The sequence below is a fragment of the Cnephaeus nilssonii genome (genome assembly GCF_951640355.1).
Source record: "Cnephaeus nilssonii genome assembly, chromosome: 10".
Taxonomy (NCBI): domain Eukaryota; kingdom Metazoa; phylum Chordata; class Mammalia; order Chiroptera; family Vespertilionidae; genus Cnephaeus; species Cnephaeus nilssonii.
Genome location: NC_137081.1, coordinates 31,158,391 through 31,171,783, shown reverse-complemented (window position 1 = coordinate 31,171,783; position 13,393 = coordinate 31,158,391). Strand labels below are relative to the sequence as shown.

At 41.0% G+C, this 13,393-nt stretch overlaps 1 protein-coding gene across 6 annotated transcripts in view; it reads right to left on the bottom strand.

The window, feature by feature from the left end:
- The window catches only part of DIS3L2 (DIS3 like 3'-5' exoribonuclease 2), a 345,537-nt gene that overhangs the window by 220,669 nt on the left and 111,475 nt on the right, over window positions 1-13,393 (bottom strand). For all 6 annotated transcript variants that reach the window (XM_079782043.1, XM_079782046.1, XM_079782041.1 and 3 more), the window contains one exon: window positions 12,064-12,311. In XM_079782043.1, the coding sequence (XP_079638169.1) occupies window positions 12,064-12,311 (248 nt within the window). The remainder of the gene's footprint in view (window positions 1-12,063; window positions 12,312-13,393) is intronic.

The window sequence follows — 13,393 nt, the reverse complement described above, 5'->3', positions numbered from 1 at the left end:
GATCATGGTTATTACTAAAAAAAAAATTAGAGATTATGACAGGAATACACAGGGATCTTCAACAGTATTGTGATATACTTTTTAATCTGGGTGGTGATTTAATGGGTTAATGGGTCGGTTTTAATATCAGAATTCAAAAATTACATAAGTATTACATATATTCTTTTATCTGTGAAACGTATTTTGCAATTAATATAAATAAATATTTTAAAACAATATTTTAGATAAATATATACCAAACTCTTAAGAATGATTATTTCACAGAGGTAAAATTATAGTTTTTTACTTTCTATAGCATATATTTGAAACAATTTTAATAATAAGTATATAATATATATGTACTTGAGAAAATTAAAATTTTTTTCTAATTTTGATATTGTAATAATATCTGTAATTTATAATGATTACCAACTCAAATTTTCTAACTCGCCAGAACTCCTCCAAAAATACTGTTCCCATTCATAATCAATGACATTACAATTGGCTCCTACTGTAAATTAATTGGGACAATGCTGAAACAATATTCCCAACATCCTATAGCTAGGTGGTGTGTGTGTAAAAATTCCATTTATGTAAGCATTAGGTCCACTGTTCTGGGTGATGTACAAGTACAAAACTTCTTGAGGGAAGGGACCAGCTATAGATGTAAAAAAATAAGATAAGAAATCCTTCAAATTGGTCTCTTTGCCTTAAAGGAAATAGGAGCACTTAAAAGTAAACATGGTGTTATCCTCCTTTCTCTATCACATATTCCTAGAAAGGTTCAGCTTTAAAACTAGGCTATACCTAGGAAGACATTCATACACCCTTATAGTGATTTTCCCTATCATTAACACTCTTAAGTCAATGTTCTCGTGAATATTAGTCCATGTTGAAAACTCCATGCAAACAGATACAATAAGAACCTGCAAGTGGAGAGCAATCGAACATCAGCACATGGAGGGCCCGGAATATCAGTAGCAACACACAGTGAAAACAAAGTATGGGAAATACACAATGTCTTTGGCTGCACATATTTACATACTATTTTCTATAATTAGGAGGAAAGAACATGTTATTTTCCCTTTTTTCTGGCTCAGCATTATGACAGAACAGAAGGCAGCAAGTAAAGGGGGACTTTAGGAAAAGTGTGTACAGATCAATGAAAACAGATTGCAAAATGTGGGGAAAAAGCAAGGCTCAACAATTCTGAATGATTTTAGAAAAGGCCCTAAAGCTTGAGAGTGAAGAGCTTGATGTCGATGTGAAGGGAGCAAAGAGGAAGCCGAAAGCATTTAAGGATATACTATGAGAAGGCTAATGGTAGTCAAGTTCCCTTATACTTTATACTAATACTTTCAAGAGAAAGCACTAGAAATTGTGGGTGAAGCTGACAACCACAAAAGATGTGTTAATGATTATACACAGTGTGAAGAAAGAAACAATCTGTTCATCAAAGCCCATTCTCTTTCACTCCTTTTACATTTGCTCTGCTTTGATCAGGAAGCTCTCATTGCTGAAGGAGCGCGCTCTCCAAATCTGATCCTTATATGCCACCAGGTGGAGCCCAAAAGTCACAAAAGAGAGCCCCCTCCTCAGCCTGATTTGCTTTTTGTCCACCAGCCAGCTAGAGCCATACCCCCTGGAAAGAACTTACAAAGTCTAAGTTTGGTAATGCAAGTTCATAGCATTACATAACTCAGCCTCTTCCTCAGATAAGGAAAGCATACTCTTAAAAAGGTGAAATAGTCCTTTTGCTCAAGAAGAAAGACTGGATAGCGCTACTTTTCAATTTGCTAATCTTGTAAGCTATGCCTCAATGAAACAAACTAATTTTTCCTGTTTTGTTTTTTTCAGCAACCTAGTTACATTTTCATTTTCCTACTAAATAAAATTTAATGACCAGCTCCCCAACCCTTATAAGAAATTCAGTCTATCAAAACTGGATGGAAGAGTAAAAGTATTTGATTTCATTAGTCAACAAATGTTTCTGGTTGTCTAATAACTTACACCTTATGGGCACAAAACTGGGAGATGAGGAAAATACTAGAACGACCCTCTTCCCTCCCCAACCAGGTCCTCCTCCACCACTTCCTTCCTCTTCTTTCACCTTGCCCAGTCACTCTGCAACGGAAACTGCTGTCATTCACTTTCATTAAAATGAGCAGTACTGTGACCCATTCTCTATTTCTCACTTTTTGACAGCCTCCCATTAAGCCTTAAACCAGTGGTTCTCAACCTTTCTAATGCCACGACCCTTTAATACAGTTCCTCACGTTGTGGTGACCCCCAACCATAAAATTATTTTCGTTGCTACTTCATAACTGTAATTTTGCTACTGTTAATGAATCGTAATGTAAATATCTGTGTTTTCCGATGGTCTTAGGCAACCCTGCTAGCGGTTCTCAACCTGTGGGTCGCGACCCACAGGTTGAGAACCGCTGCTGTAGAGCCTAAGACCATCGGAAAACACAGATATTTACATTACGATTCATTAACAGTAGCAAAATTACAGTTATGAAGTAGCAACGAAAATAATTTTATGGTTGGGGGTCACCACAACGTGAGGAACTGTATTAAAGGGTTGTGGCATTAGAAAGGTTGAGAACCACTGCTTAAAAAATCCCATGTTCAACCAAAACTTTCTCAGCCCTGCTATACCTACACCGACCTATTCATTTTCCTTCCTCCCCATCCTTTGAAGCTACCAAAGTTTGCTAGAGAAAATATTATAAATATGTCAATTTGCTCTAGGTAAATTCATGTGATACATCTTTAGTTAGTCTACAATGTTGCCAAGAAACACTATTATGTTCCCCAGAGTAGCTGCTGTAAAACTTTCCCATTTTCTTTAAGATTTATCCTTAAATATTTAAGAAAAAGAAATTATGACAAATCTGGGAGAAAAAGACCATAATTATATCTCCTTGCTATGACATCCTGGAAGGGAAATATGGGACTGTAAACTCTAGACTTTAGGAAAAAAGATATCAAAAAGGTCTGAGAAAATACAGGCATGAATTCTACTGTAAAAGTTTCTAACAGGAAATATGATTGAAGAGGGTTGGGAAGCTCTAAGAACTGTAAATTTGATTATATAATTACAAATTATCTCAATGAGGAAGTCAATGTGGCTTTTTAAATATCCTGGACTATGCAGTAGTAAATATGAAAAGTACTAAATATGTTGTGATCCCTGAAAGCCAGCAAGCGTTTGCTGAGAATTATTATCTTTTGGCTTTTTATATTACAGAACTAAGATTCGTGAAAATGTGGTAGATATCGTGTATAGAGGTAAACAAGGCTCAACTGAGATCTCTCATGACAATTTTAAGAACAAGATGAAAAATAACTTTTCTAACAAATAGAGGTTTCCAGTACTGTAATAACCTTGGGACTTCCCTCAATTAGAAACACCAAAGTGCCAATGGGGGAGCCAGAGAAGCAATGCTTACACCAAAGGAGGCACCAAGATTAATGGCCTCCTTAAGGCCCCTTCTAAAGCTACTGGAATTATATATTCAATTAATGTGTATGTTTTATTTAAACTTATTAAAGATACTAAATTAGAAGGAATCAAGATGGCGGTTCTCACATCCTCCCACAACTACAACAAAATTAAAACTAAAATACAGAACAGCCATCGTTCAGAACTGCCTGAAATCTGGCTGAATGGAAGTCCTACAACTAGAGAATTAAAGAAGAAAGCACACTGAGACTGGAAGGGAGATGAAGGTACTGAACAGGCTAGTCCGATACCCATATGGGCATGTTTTTAATCAGGAGGGTTATCTTGGTTGAGGAGGCATCCCTGAAGAGCAAGGGGTCCCAGCTGCACACAGGCCCCAGCCCAGGGTTCCAGAGCCAGGAAGAGAAGTCCCCATAGCTTTGGGCTGTAAAAACCAGCTGGGACTGTAGCTGAGTGACACAGAGGCTGCTGGAGTCCCAGACAGTTCCTCTTAAATGGCCAGCACACAGACTTACCCAGACTCACTCCTCTGAGCTCCAGCACTGGGGCAGCACCTTGAAAGGATCCAGAGACATACGGGAGAAACTAAATTGTTTGGCATCAGGGCAAGAACTAGGGGAAAGCTTTCTCCCAGACAAAAGAGCTGGGACATCACACACACACACACACACACACACACACACACACACACAGCTGACTAATAGTCACTTTATCTGAGTCTCCATCAACCTGGCCCACACTGTTTGCCTTGCCCTGAGATCCCAATCCACCCAATTTGCAGCCTCACCCAAGCTGTTTGCAGTGTCTTTATCATATGAATGGCTGTTTGGCTCAGGCTTCAGACTTTCCTAAAATCTCTCAAACAAGTAGCAGTTGGATTCAGTGTGCCCCATGCCTCTCAATAAGTGGCCCCAATGCTTGATCAGTAGATAGAGCATTGGCCTGCAGACTGAAAGGTCCCAGGTTCAATTCCGGTCAAGGGCACAAGCCTGAGTTGTGGGCTCAATCCCCAGTATGGGGCATGCAGGAGGCAGCTGATCAATGGGTCTCTCTCATCATTGATGTTTCTATCTCTCTCTCCTCCCTTCCTCTCTGTAATTATATATCCTATATAATAAAAGGCTAATATGAAAATTGTCCCCTCAACTAGGAGTTTGACCAGCAGGCAGGCCGGCCAACCACCCATGTCCCCTCCCCCTGGCCAGGCTGGCCGGACCTCACCCATGCACGAATTCATGCACCGGGCCTCCAATACACACACACACACACACACACACACACACACACACACACATACACACTGAGTGGCCAGATTATTATGAGTTCAGAGATCATAATAATCTGGCCACTCGTGTGTGTGTGTGTGTGTGTGTGTGTGTGTATTTTTTTTTTAAATAAGTGGCCCCAGGCCCGGCACTAGCAGCAGCTTGCCAAAATTCACAGCTTGGCCTCTCCTGGGCACCTCCTAACCCAACACAAGTAGCAGTCATCTTGCAGATCACCCTGTAGCTTGTGACAGATGGCCCCAGGCAGGGCACAGGCAAAGGCTGATTTTGTACCTCCCGGGAGGCCAGAGTCAGTACACCCAGTTGTCAGCTTCAGACCATGACAGAAGCTTCAGACCATGCCAGATTACAACTCTATCATATCCATGAGCGACAATTCAAGGGGTGGACTCGGTGAGCACAAATGCCACAATGAAACAAGTCCTGCTCCATAGGAATATCTTCTACAGAACAGCTTTTTCGCTATAGTCATAACTGGTTCTCACAGACAATTATTCTGGGGGTCAGCAGCAATCAAGGCTCAACTATAACAGGACAGTGCATACAGATCACACAGGGGTTTACCTATAGTGCCCAGCTCAGGTAACTGCTTTGGCTGAGCCACTGGGCCCTACAGGACACCTCCTACACAAGGCCACTCTACCAATTCCAGGAGACATAGCAGCTCTACCTAATACATAGAAGCAAACACAGGGAAGCAGCCAAAATGCGGAGTCAAAGAAACATGTCACAAATGAAAGACCAGAAGAAATGTTCAGGAAAAAAAACCTAAATGAAAACGGATGCAAGCAAACTAGATACAGAGTTCAAAACAATGGTTATGAGGATGCTCAAGGAACTTAATGAGAGCTTCAAGGATCTTAGTGAGAATGTCAAGGAACTTAGTGAAAATTTTAAGAAAAGTATTGAGAACATCAAAGACCAGTCAGAAATGAAGGATACACTAAGTGAAATGAAGAATAATTTACAGGGAATCAATAGTAAAGTAGAGGATCTGAGAATAAGATCATCAATTTGGAATATGAGAAAGCAAATAACACCCAATCAGAAGAGTAAAAAGAAAAAAGAATCCAAAAATATGAAGATAGTGTAAGGAGCCTCTGGGAGAACTTCAAGCATAACAATATTTGCATCATGGGGGTGCCAGAAGGAGAAGAGAGGAAGCAAAAAATTGAAAACCTAATTTGAAGAAATGACAGAAAGCTTCCCCTACCTGAAAGAAATAGACATACACACCCTGGAAGTGCAGAGAGTCCCAAACAAGACACATCATAATTAAAATGGTAAAGGTTAAAGATAAAGAGAATCCTAAAAGCAACAAGAGAAAAGCAATTAGTTACCTACAAGGGAATGTCATACAAATGTCAGCTGATTTCTCAACAAAAACTTTGCAGGCCAGAAGGGAGTGGCAAGAAATATTCAAAGTGATGAAAAGCAAGGACCTACAACCAAGATTACTCTACCCAGCAAAGCTATAATTTAGAATTGAAAGTCAGATAAAGAACTTCACAGACAAGAAAAAGCTAAAGAAATTCATTACCACCAAACCAGTATTATATGAAACTAGAGGCCCAGTGCACAAAATTCATGCACGAGTAGGGTCCCTAGGCCTGGTCAGCGATCAGGACCAATCGGGGCCTTCCTTCAGGCTGCAGGCCAGGGCCTCCTTTCCTCAGCTGCCAATTGCTGGCTGGGGCCTTCCTTCATTCTCCATTGCCCCCTGGTGGTCAGCACACACCATAGTGAGCAATTGAACTCCCAGTCTCCTGGTCGAATTCCTGAAGGGACAATTTGCATATTAGCCTTTTATATATACCAACTAGAGGCCCGGTGCATGAAATTCGTGCATGGGGGGGGGTATCGCTCAGCCCAGCCTGCACCCTCTCCAATCTGGGACCACTCGAGGGATGTCCGACTGCCCGTTAGCTAAACGGGCAGTCGGACATCCCTCTCACAATCCAGGACTGCTGGCTCCCAACTGTTCTCCTACCTGCCTTCCTGATTGCCCCTAACCGCTTCTGCCTGCCAGCCTGATCACCCCCTAACCACTCCCATGAAGCCTGATTGATGCCTAACTGCTCCCCTGCCAGCCTGTTTGCCCCTAACTGCCCTCCCCTGCAGGCCTGGTCCTCCCCAACTGCTCTCCCTTGCAGGCCTGGGTCCCCCCCAATTGCCCTTCCCTGCAAGCCTGGTCGCCCCCAACTTCCCTCCTCTGTCGGCCTGGTCACCCCTAACTGCCCTCCCCTGCAGGCTTGATCGCCCCCAACTGCCCTCTCTTGCAGTCCTGGTCCCTCCCAACTGCCCTCCCCTGCTGGCCTGATTGCCCACAACTGCCCTCCCTTGCAGGCCTGGTCCCTCCCAACTGCCCTCCCCTGCTGGCCATCTTGTGGTGGCCATCTTGTGAAAACATGGGGGCAGGATCTTTGACCACATGGGGGCAGCCATCTTGTGTGTTGGAGTGATGGTCAATTTGCATATTACTCTTTTATTAGATAGAATGTTGAATAGTCTTCTTTAAGAAGAAGAAAAGATAAAAATATGAACAATAAAGTGGTAATAAATATAATTCTATCAACAACTGAATATAAAATCAAAATAAACAAAGAATCTAATGAACAAAATAAACTGGTGAATAAAATAGAACTAGAGGCATGGAAGCATGGAACAGACTGACAAATCTCAGATGGAAGGGAAGAGGGGGGCAGGAAGAGATTAACCAAATAACTTATATGCATATATGCAAAAACCCATGGACACAAATAATATGGTGGTGGAGGCCTGGGGCTGGGCAGCATCCAGGTAGAGAAGGGCAATAGGGGGAAGAAAAGAGGAGGACATATGTAATACTCTCAACAATAAAGTTTTATTTTAAAAAACAAACATTCTAAATTAGGAGTTCTCTAACTATGTTTATATACTGATTGGATGTTGTTAAAAATGTTGATTTTTAAATCATATAACCTTAGTTCTCATCATTTTCTGTTCCAAACACACTCTCCTATGTTTTCTAGCATGATTTATGGTACAACCTTTTCCTAATCAATGTCGGGGGTCATCAAATCATTTTCATCTACCCATCTGACCAGCCATTCAGTATCCTGTCCTAAAGGAGCTCATGGCCAGGTAAATAACTTGCATAAGCAATTACAATACAAACAGATGAGAGATACAATAAAGTTATTATTAGAAACTATTAGAGCACCTAAGAGTCAGAGGACTTAGAGCAGTGATGGCGAACCTATGACACACGTGTCAGCACTGACACGTATAGCCATTTCTGATGACACGCGGCCGCTGAGGCGGCCTCATGCCGAGGATGAAACATTTGCGAAATAATGTTTTTTCCTCAAAGTGACACACTACCCAAGTTATGCTCAGTTTTTTGGCGAAGTTTGACACACCAAGCTCAAAAGGTTGCCCATCACTGACTTAGAGTCATGAAACATTTTTGACAACTGATAAAAGTTTAAAAATTGAGTATTTCACTAAATAAACTCTGGGAAGAGGAGAAAGCCACTGTTGGGAATGGGAGTGCAGTGTGCAAAAGTTTGGAGCTACGAACAAACACAGGTTGGAAAATGAAAACAGCAAGCAGTGAGGCATAAGTGAAGAGAATGGTAGGAGCTGAGATTGCTCTCAGAGAACTGTGGTTACATGCCATCATCACCTACCCAATCACACAAGTTGGAAGTCTGAAAGTTCATCCAAGATTCTGTCCTTTTCCTTCATGCCCCATTTGTAATCGGTCATCATGCCTGGAAGAACTGACCTTCTTCATTTCCCCTGAATCTTTTCTTTCTCTTGTTTCCTTCACTGCAACTCCTTTCCTTCAGGTTCTCTACATCTCATCTTACTGCAAAAGCCTATTATGACTGCTTGCTTCAAGTCATGTCCCTTCCCATCCACTCTAGGCTCTCAGTGATTGATCTTTTAGCAAGGAGGCTTCCATTTTCCAGGAAACAATCTTGGATTTCTCCCTTCATCCACCTCCTCTAAACTTCCTGAAAATTATTTTGTTCCTATGGAAGAACTTAGAACATTCTATTTCATATTATAATTAGAGCTCAAAAGACATAAGCCATTCAATCTGTCTGCTTTATCCACACTCCTGCACAGAGAGCCATGCTAACTGGGCAGTAGGTCATGGGACTTGGGGCTCCTACCTCTAGTTAAAACTACTGACCAGGGCAAATAATTGCCTCAAGCTAGATCAATAAAATTTTCTATCATAGAAATTCTGTATTGTGATCTAGACTTTGGTATGTGACCTGCAGAGGCCCAGCAGTACTATTTTGGGGCCATGTGGGATATTGAGTAGGTAGGTGGCAACTGTTAAGAAAGAAGTAGAATAATACAGCTTGCGTGTAGAAAGGGGTAGAGAAATGATACCACGTGCTGGCTGGACTGGTCAGGGTAGTTGAGAGAGAAGCTGTGATTCTTTGCCGCCATGTTAGGTCTGAGTTCCTCAGGAGACCTGCCTATACTTCTGGCCCTGGATTTGAGAAGGATCACCATTTTTATTTAAACCGGTTCAATTAGGATTCCATTTCTTGGAATCAAATTAATCCTGTGACATTTATGTACAAATCCTTCCTCATTAGGCTATAATTTCTTTGAATAAAGAAACCATAGCTTTCCACCTTTCTATTTCTCACACAATAGAGCACAGTGACTTGCACACAGTTGATCAACACTTGCCTCATGAACTGAATTTAACTACAGAGGAAGTAAATGACTTTGGACTTGAATAATTAGTAGCAATTAGACAGGCGGAAGAAGTTTGATACTTCTAAGGGTAGAGTGTAGGGGCAGGGAGAAAATTAAAAAGAAAGCCTCTTTGGCTAACCTCAGTTTTTAGGCATAGTTTTTTGCGGAAGCTAACCACACACATTTACACCCATAGCAAGTACTACCTTCACACTCCTGCTAGAAATCTGGCCAGGATGATACAGAAAACCTAGACAGTCTCAGCACAGCATGTTCTGGTTGGGAAACAGTGACCTCAGCTCCTAAAGATCAGTAACTGATAGCCAGAACCAATGGTAAGGCGACCACCAACATGTTTAGCAGCTGCAGCCCACACCCCTTAGGAGACAGACGTCATCTGAGAACATCATGAAAACCTGCCATATTTTATTTCAGATACATTTTCTCTTTTTCACAAAGATTTTAAAAGGCATATTTCCATAAAAGATCATTTTTAATGTCTTTATAGTAAGAAAATAGAGGAAAAGCAAGCAGAGTTTTCCATCTAAGTTGAGAATCTTCCATTTTTTTATTTTGAAAAGAAAATAATTAACATATGGCTATTTTTAAATATTCTTTCTAAATATTCAGCAAATGTCCTTGCTGCTTTAAAGGCCTGATTCCTTTTTCAATTATTAGTGTACTTTACCCATAAGAAAAAGAAACCTTGATGAAATAATGGCTCAACTGTATAAAAAAAAAAAAAGGAACCTGCAAGGCCATTCTAGCAATAAGAGAAACTCACACCCTAAAGATATCCTGACTACACCCTTACAACTTGAAAACTAAGGAAGAAGTCCAATCAAATATACACAATGGGACGTGACATAAAGGCAGATAAAAGACAAGGCTGGATTTCCTGCTGTAATGTGCAAGTCTTCCCTTTTCACTGCCAAGCAGAGTATGGCAGCCACAATCAACAGAGGCCAGGTGGCACAGCTACTATCAGGCCTTTCGAGTTAATGGTGAGAAACTGGCAAGCCTCTGAGAAGGACTATTTAGAGCTCAAGGGATTGACGTCACTTTTGGATAATGAATTAGGCTTTAAAAAATGATGACAGTGCAATCACACCACTTGAGAGTAAAAAGAAAGTACAACTATTCCTAAGTGGTTCTGAGATCAGATAAATCATAATGATCTTCATATCACTGAGAGTGGTATAGGATAGTGCTTCTTAAATGGCATTGATATGACATACAGATTTGATCTGGCTTACTTCACTAGGCATAAGAGGCTAAGTATAGAATAAACTTGATCAAAACAGCACACTTGGCATCCATTCAGCATTGGCACTCATAACCATAGAACATTCCCAGAAGGCTCCATCCTGTATAAGTTAGATGATCAACAAGCAAATCACCAAAATGGATAAAAAGTGTCAGAAAAAACTGTTCTAACTTGTATGCTTTTATTTTCATTTCCTGTGAAGCATAAACCAGACATCATCCTATCTAATAATAGAGTAACATGTAAATTACCATCACTCCGCTACGCCCACGATTGGGCGGCGGGAGGCTGGCTGCGCCTCTCAACAGCAGGGTAGCCCCCCACAGCGGCCGCGGACCATCAAAAGTGGGGGAGCTGGGTGCCTGTCTGCTCCGGCACCAGGCTCCACCGCAAAAAGCGAAAGCGTGTAGGGGACCCTACACGTGCATGATTCAATCATGCACTGGGCCTCTAGTCTATAATAATAAAAGTGTAATATGCTAATTAGACTGGACAGCCCAACGACCTTCCGGACGTCCTTCCAGATTACCTTTGGACGAAGCCGGGCTGCGAGGGCCGAGGCAAGCCGCCGCAGCTGCAAGGGACAAGCCCCTTGCATGAATTTCATGCATCGGGCCTCTAGTCAATAATAAAGAGTTAAAGATTTAGCTAAAACTTAAGACTGCTTTTCTTTCAAAATGAAGACCAATTATAAGAAGACAGGCTCAGCATTTGATCAAACAGCTGGGTCCAGCAGTTTCTTCAGATCAAAATAAAGTGGCTATCCATGATGCTCTGCAACTACATAATCTATATTTAAGTTAGATTGGTTTCTGATAGCTTCCGTTAAAAAATGGTACCATTTTCCTGCTTACAGTAAGGTAATTTAGTTTTTAATGTCATAAGTGAAAACTCAGAAGATTAGTGTCAAAAAAGCACATCATTCAAACATCCCTTCATATTCAGATTCAAAACATGGGAGACCGGGATCCCCTGAATATGCCTTGAACTTGCATATATTAACACTAGTGTCTGAAAGGATGGGTATGATTGTTTGATGTGATGAATTCTTTGTAGTTCACAAATACAAACAGGATATATGACAGGAAATATATATGTATAGGTTCAGTATGTGCTTATATTTTATGTCAAAAAAACAAACTGAAAAGGTGATTGCCTCGCAATTCGAGGAACCTATAGGTGACCACTTGAGGTGGTAGCTAAGGTCAATTTCTTAAGAACCAGGACCAAAATATGTAAAGTACCCATGTCTTAATAAGAAATAATAATTAAAATATAACAAAAAAGTTTACCAAAAGGCTCCCTGAACCAATTTCTGTGTGGGATCTGTGGTTTTCTTGCCAGAGCTCACCTACCCTAAGGCAAAATTGCTGTCCTCCTTCCAGTCCACAATGCGGCAAATGAACAGTGTATTGGCATAATCTTTAGGTCGGGTCATAAAGTCTTGGGGACAGTCCTTGAGAGGCACGTATATTCTAGGCACTCGGTGATCTGAGGGAGAAAACAGGGCATATTTCCTGAATAGTTCACTGTTCTTATCAGCCAGAAGTTTGAGGAAGCCAGTTGCTGCTCGGGAATGCTTTTTCTCCACGATGTAAACCACCTGCAAAGACCAAAGACATACTCAATGCTGTTTATCTATAGGACTGGGGACAGTTGGGAGAGGTCAGCAGGAAATTATTTGGTCAACCAGCTGGGTCCAGCAATTTTTCTAGGTCTATATGAAGTGCCTCTCAGGGAAGCTGTGTGACTAAGTAGTCGCTATTTCTGTTGGTGGGGGACTGTGAAGTCCCCTGCTGCTATGTTGTTCCTCTAGTCTGGAGCCCCTAACTAGTTTCCTTCCTCTTTTCCCCTTTCAGAATTCTTCCGTGGTTGTCTCTTGTTATTTTCCAGGGTTTATAGTTGTACTTAGTAGAGAAGAGCAAGGAGAAATGAATCTATGGCATCTTGTCTGAACCAGAAATCCTTGCTTCTAGTTTTAATATTTGACAGCATAAGAAGTGTGTAAAGCAGCTTGACATTACTTATATTTCATACATTAGTTGTCATAGAAATGACTTGACCACAGCATAGTTTGCCCATACAAGTGTTATTTGGGCTTGTAATTTTAGTTTGAATTCATTATGAAACTATCCTTCCATCTCCCCACCCCTCATGAAAACAAAACAAAACAAAAAACAGCCAGAGAGAGAGAGTACCATTGGAGGGCAGTAGCAAATTACAGAACACAAGTTCCATTTCCAGCTGCCTCTATTCAGCTCTGACTAAAGTCATTTCAGAATGTGGCCCAGTGCTGCCGATGTTTTGCTTTGTCAGGAGAAGCCAGAAGTCTAATTTTTTTTATGTGACCACTCCAATTTTTTTTTTTTTAATGTAAGCTACCAAGTAAAAATCTTTAATACTTAAACACTTCTCAGGTCAAACAAAACACAAGTTTGTGAGCCAGATCTAGCCCACAGGATTTCCATTCATTATAATCTTCCACACCTCACATACTGTCACATGGTTAGTATTGAAAATGCTTATTAAAATAAAGACCTATATAACTAGATGGGAATTGTGGGTAACATGTATGTGATATAATTTAGAAATTTCTCATGTCACTATGCAGGAGACACTCTAGACACTCTCCTAACTAACTCCCTAGACCAGTGGTCGGCAAACTCATTAGTCAACAGAGCCAAA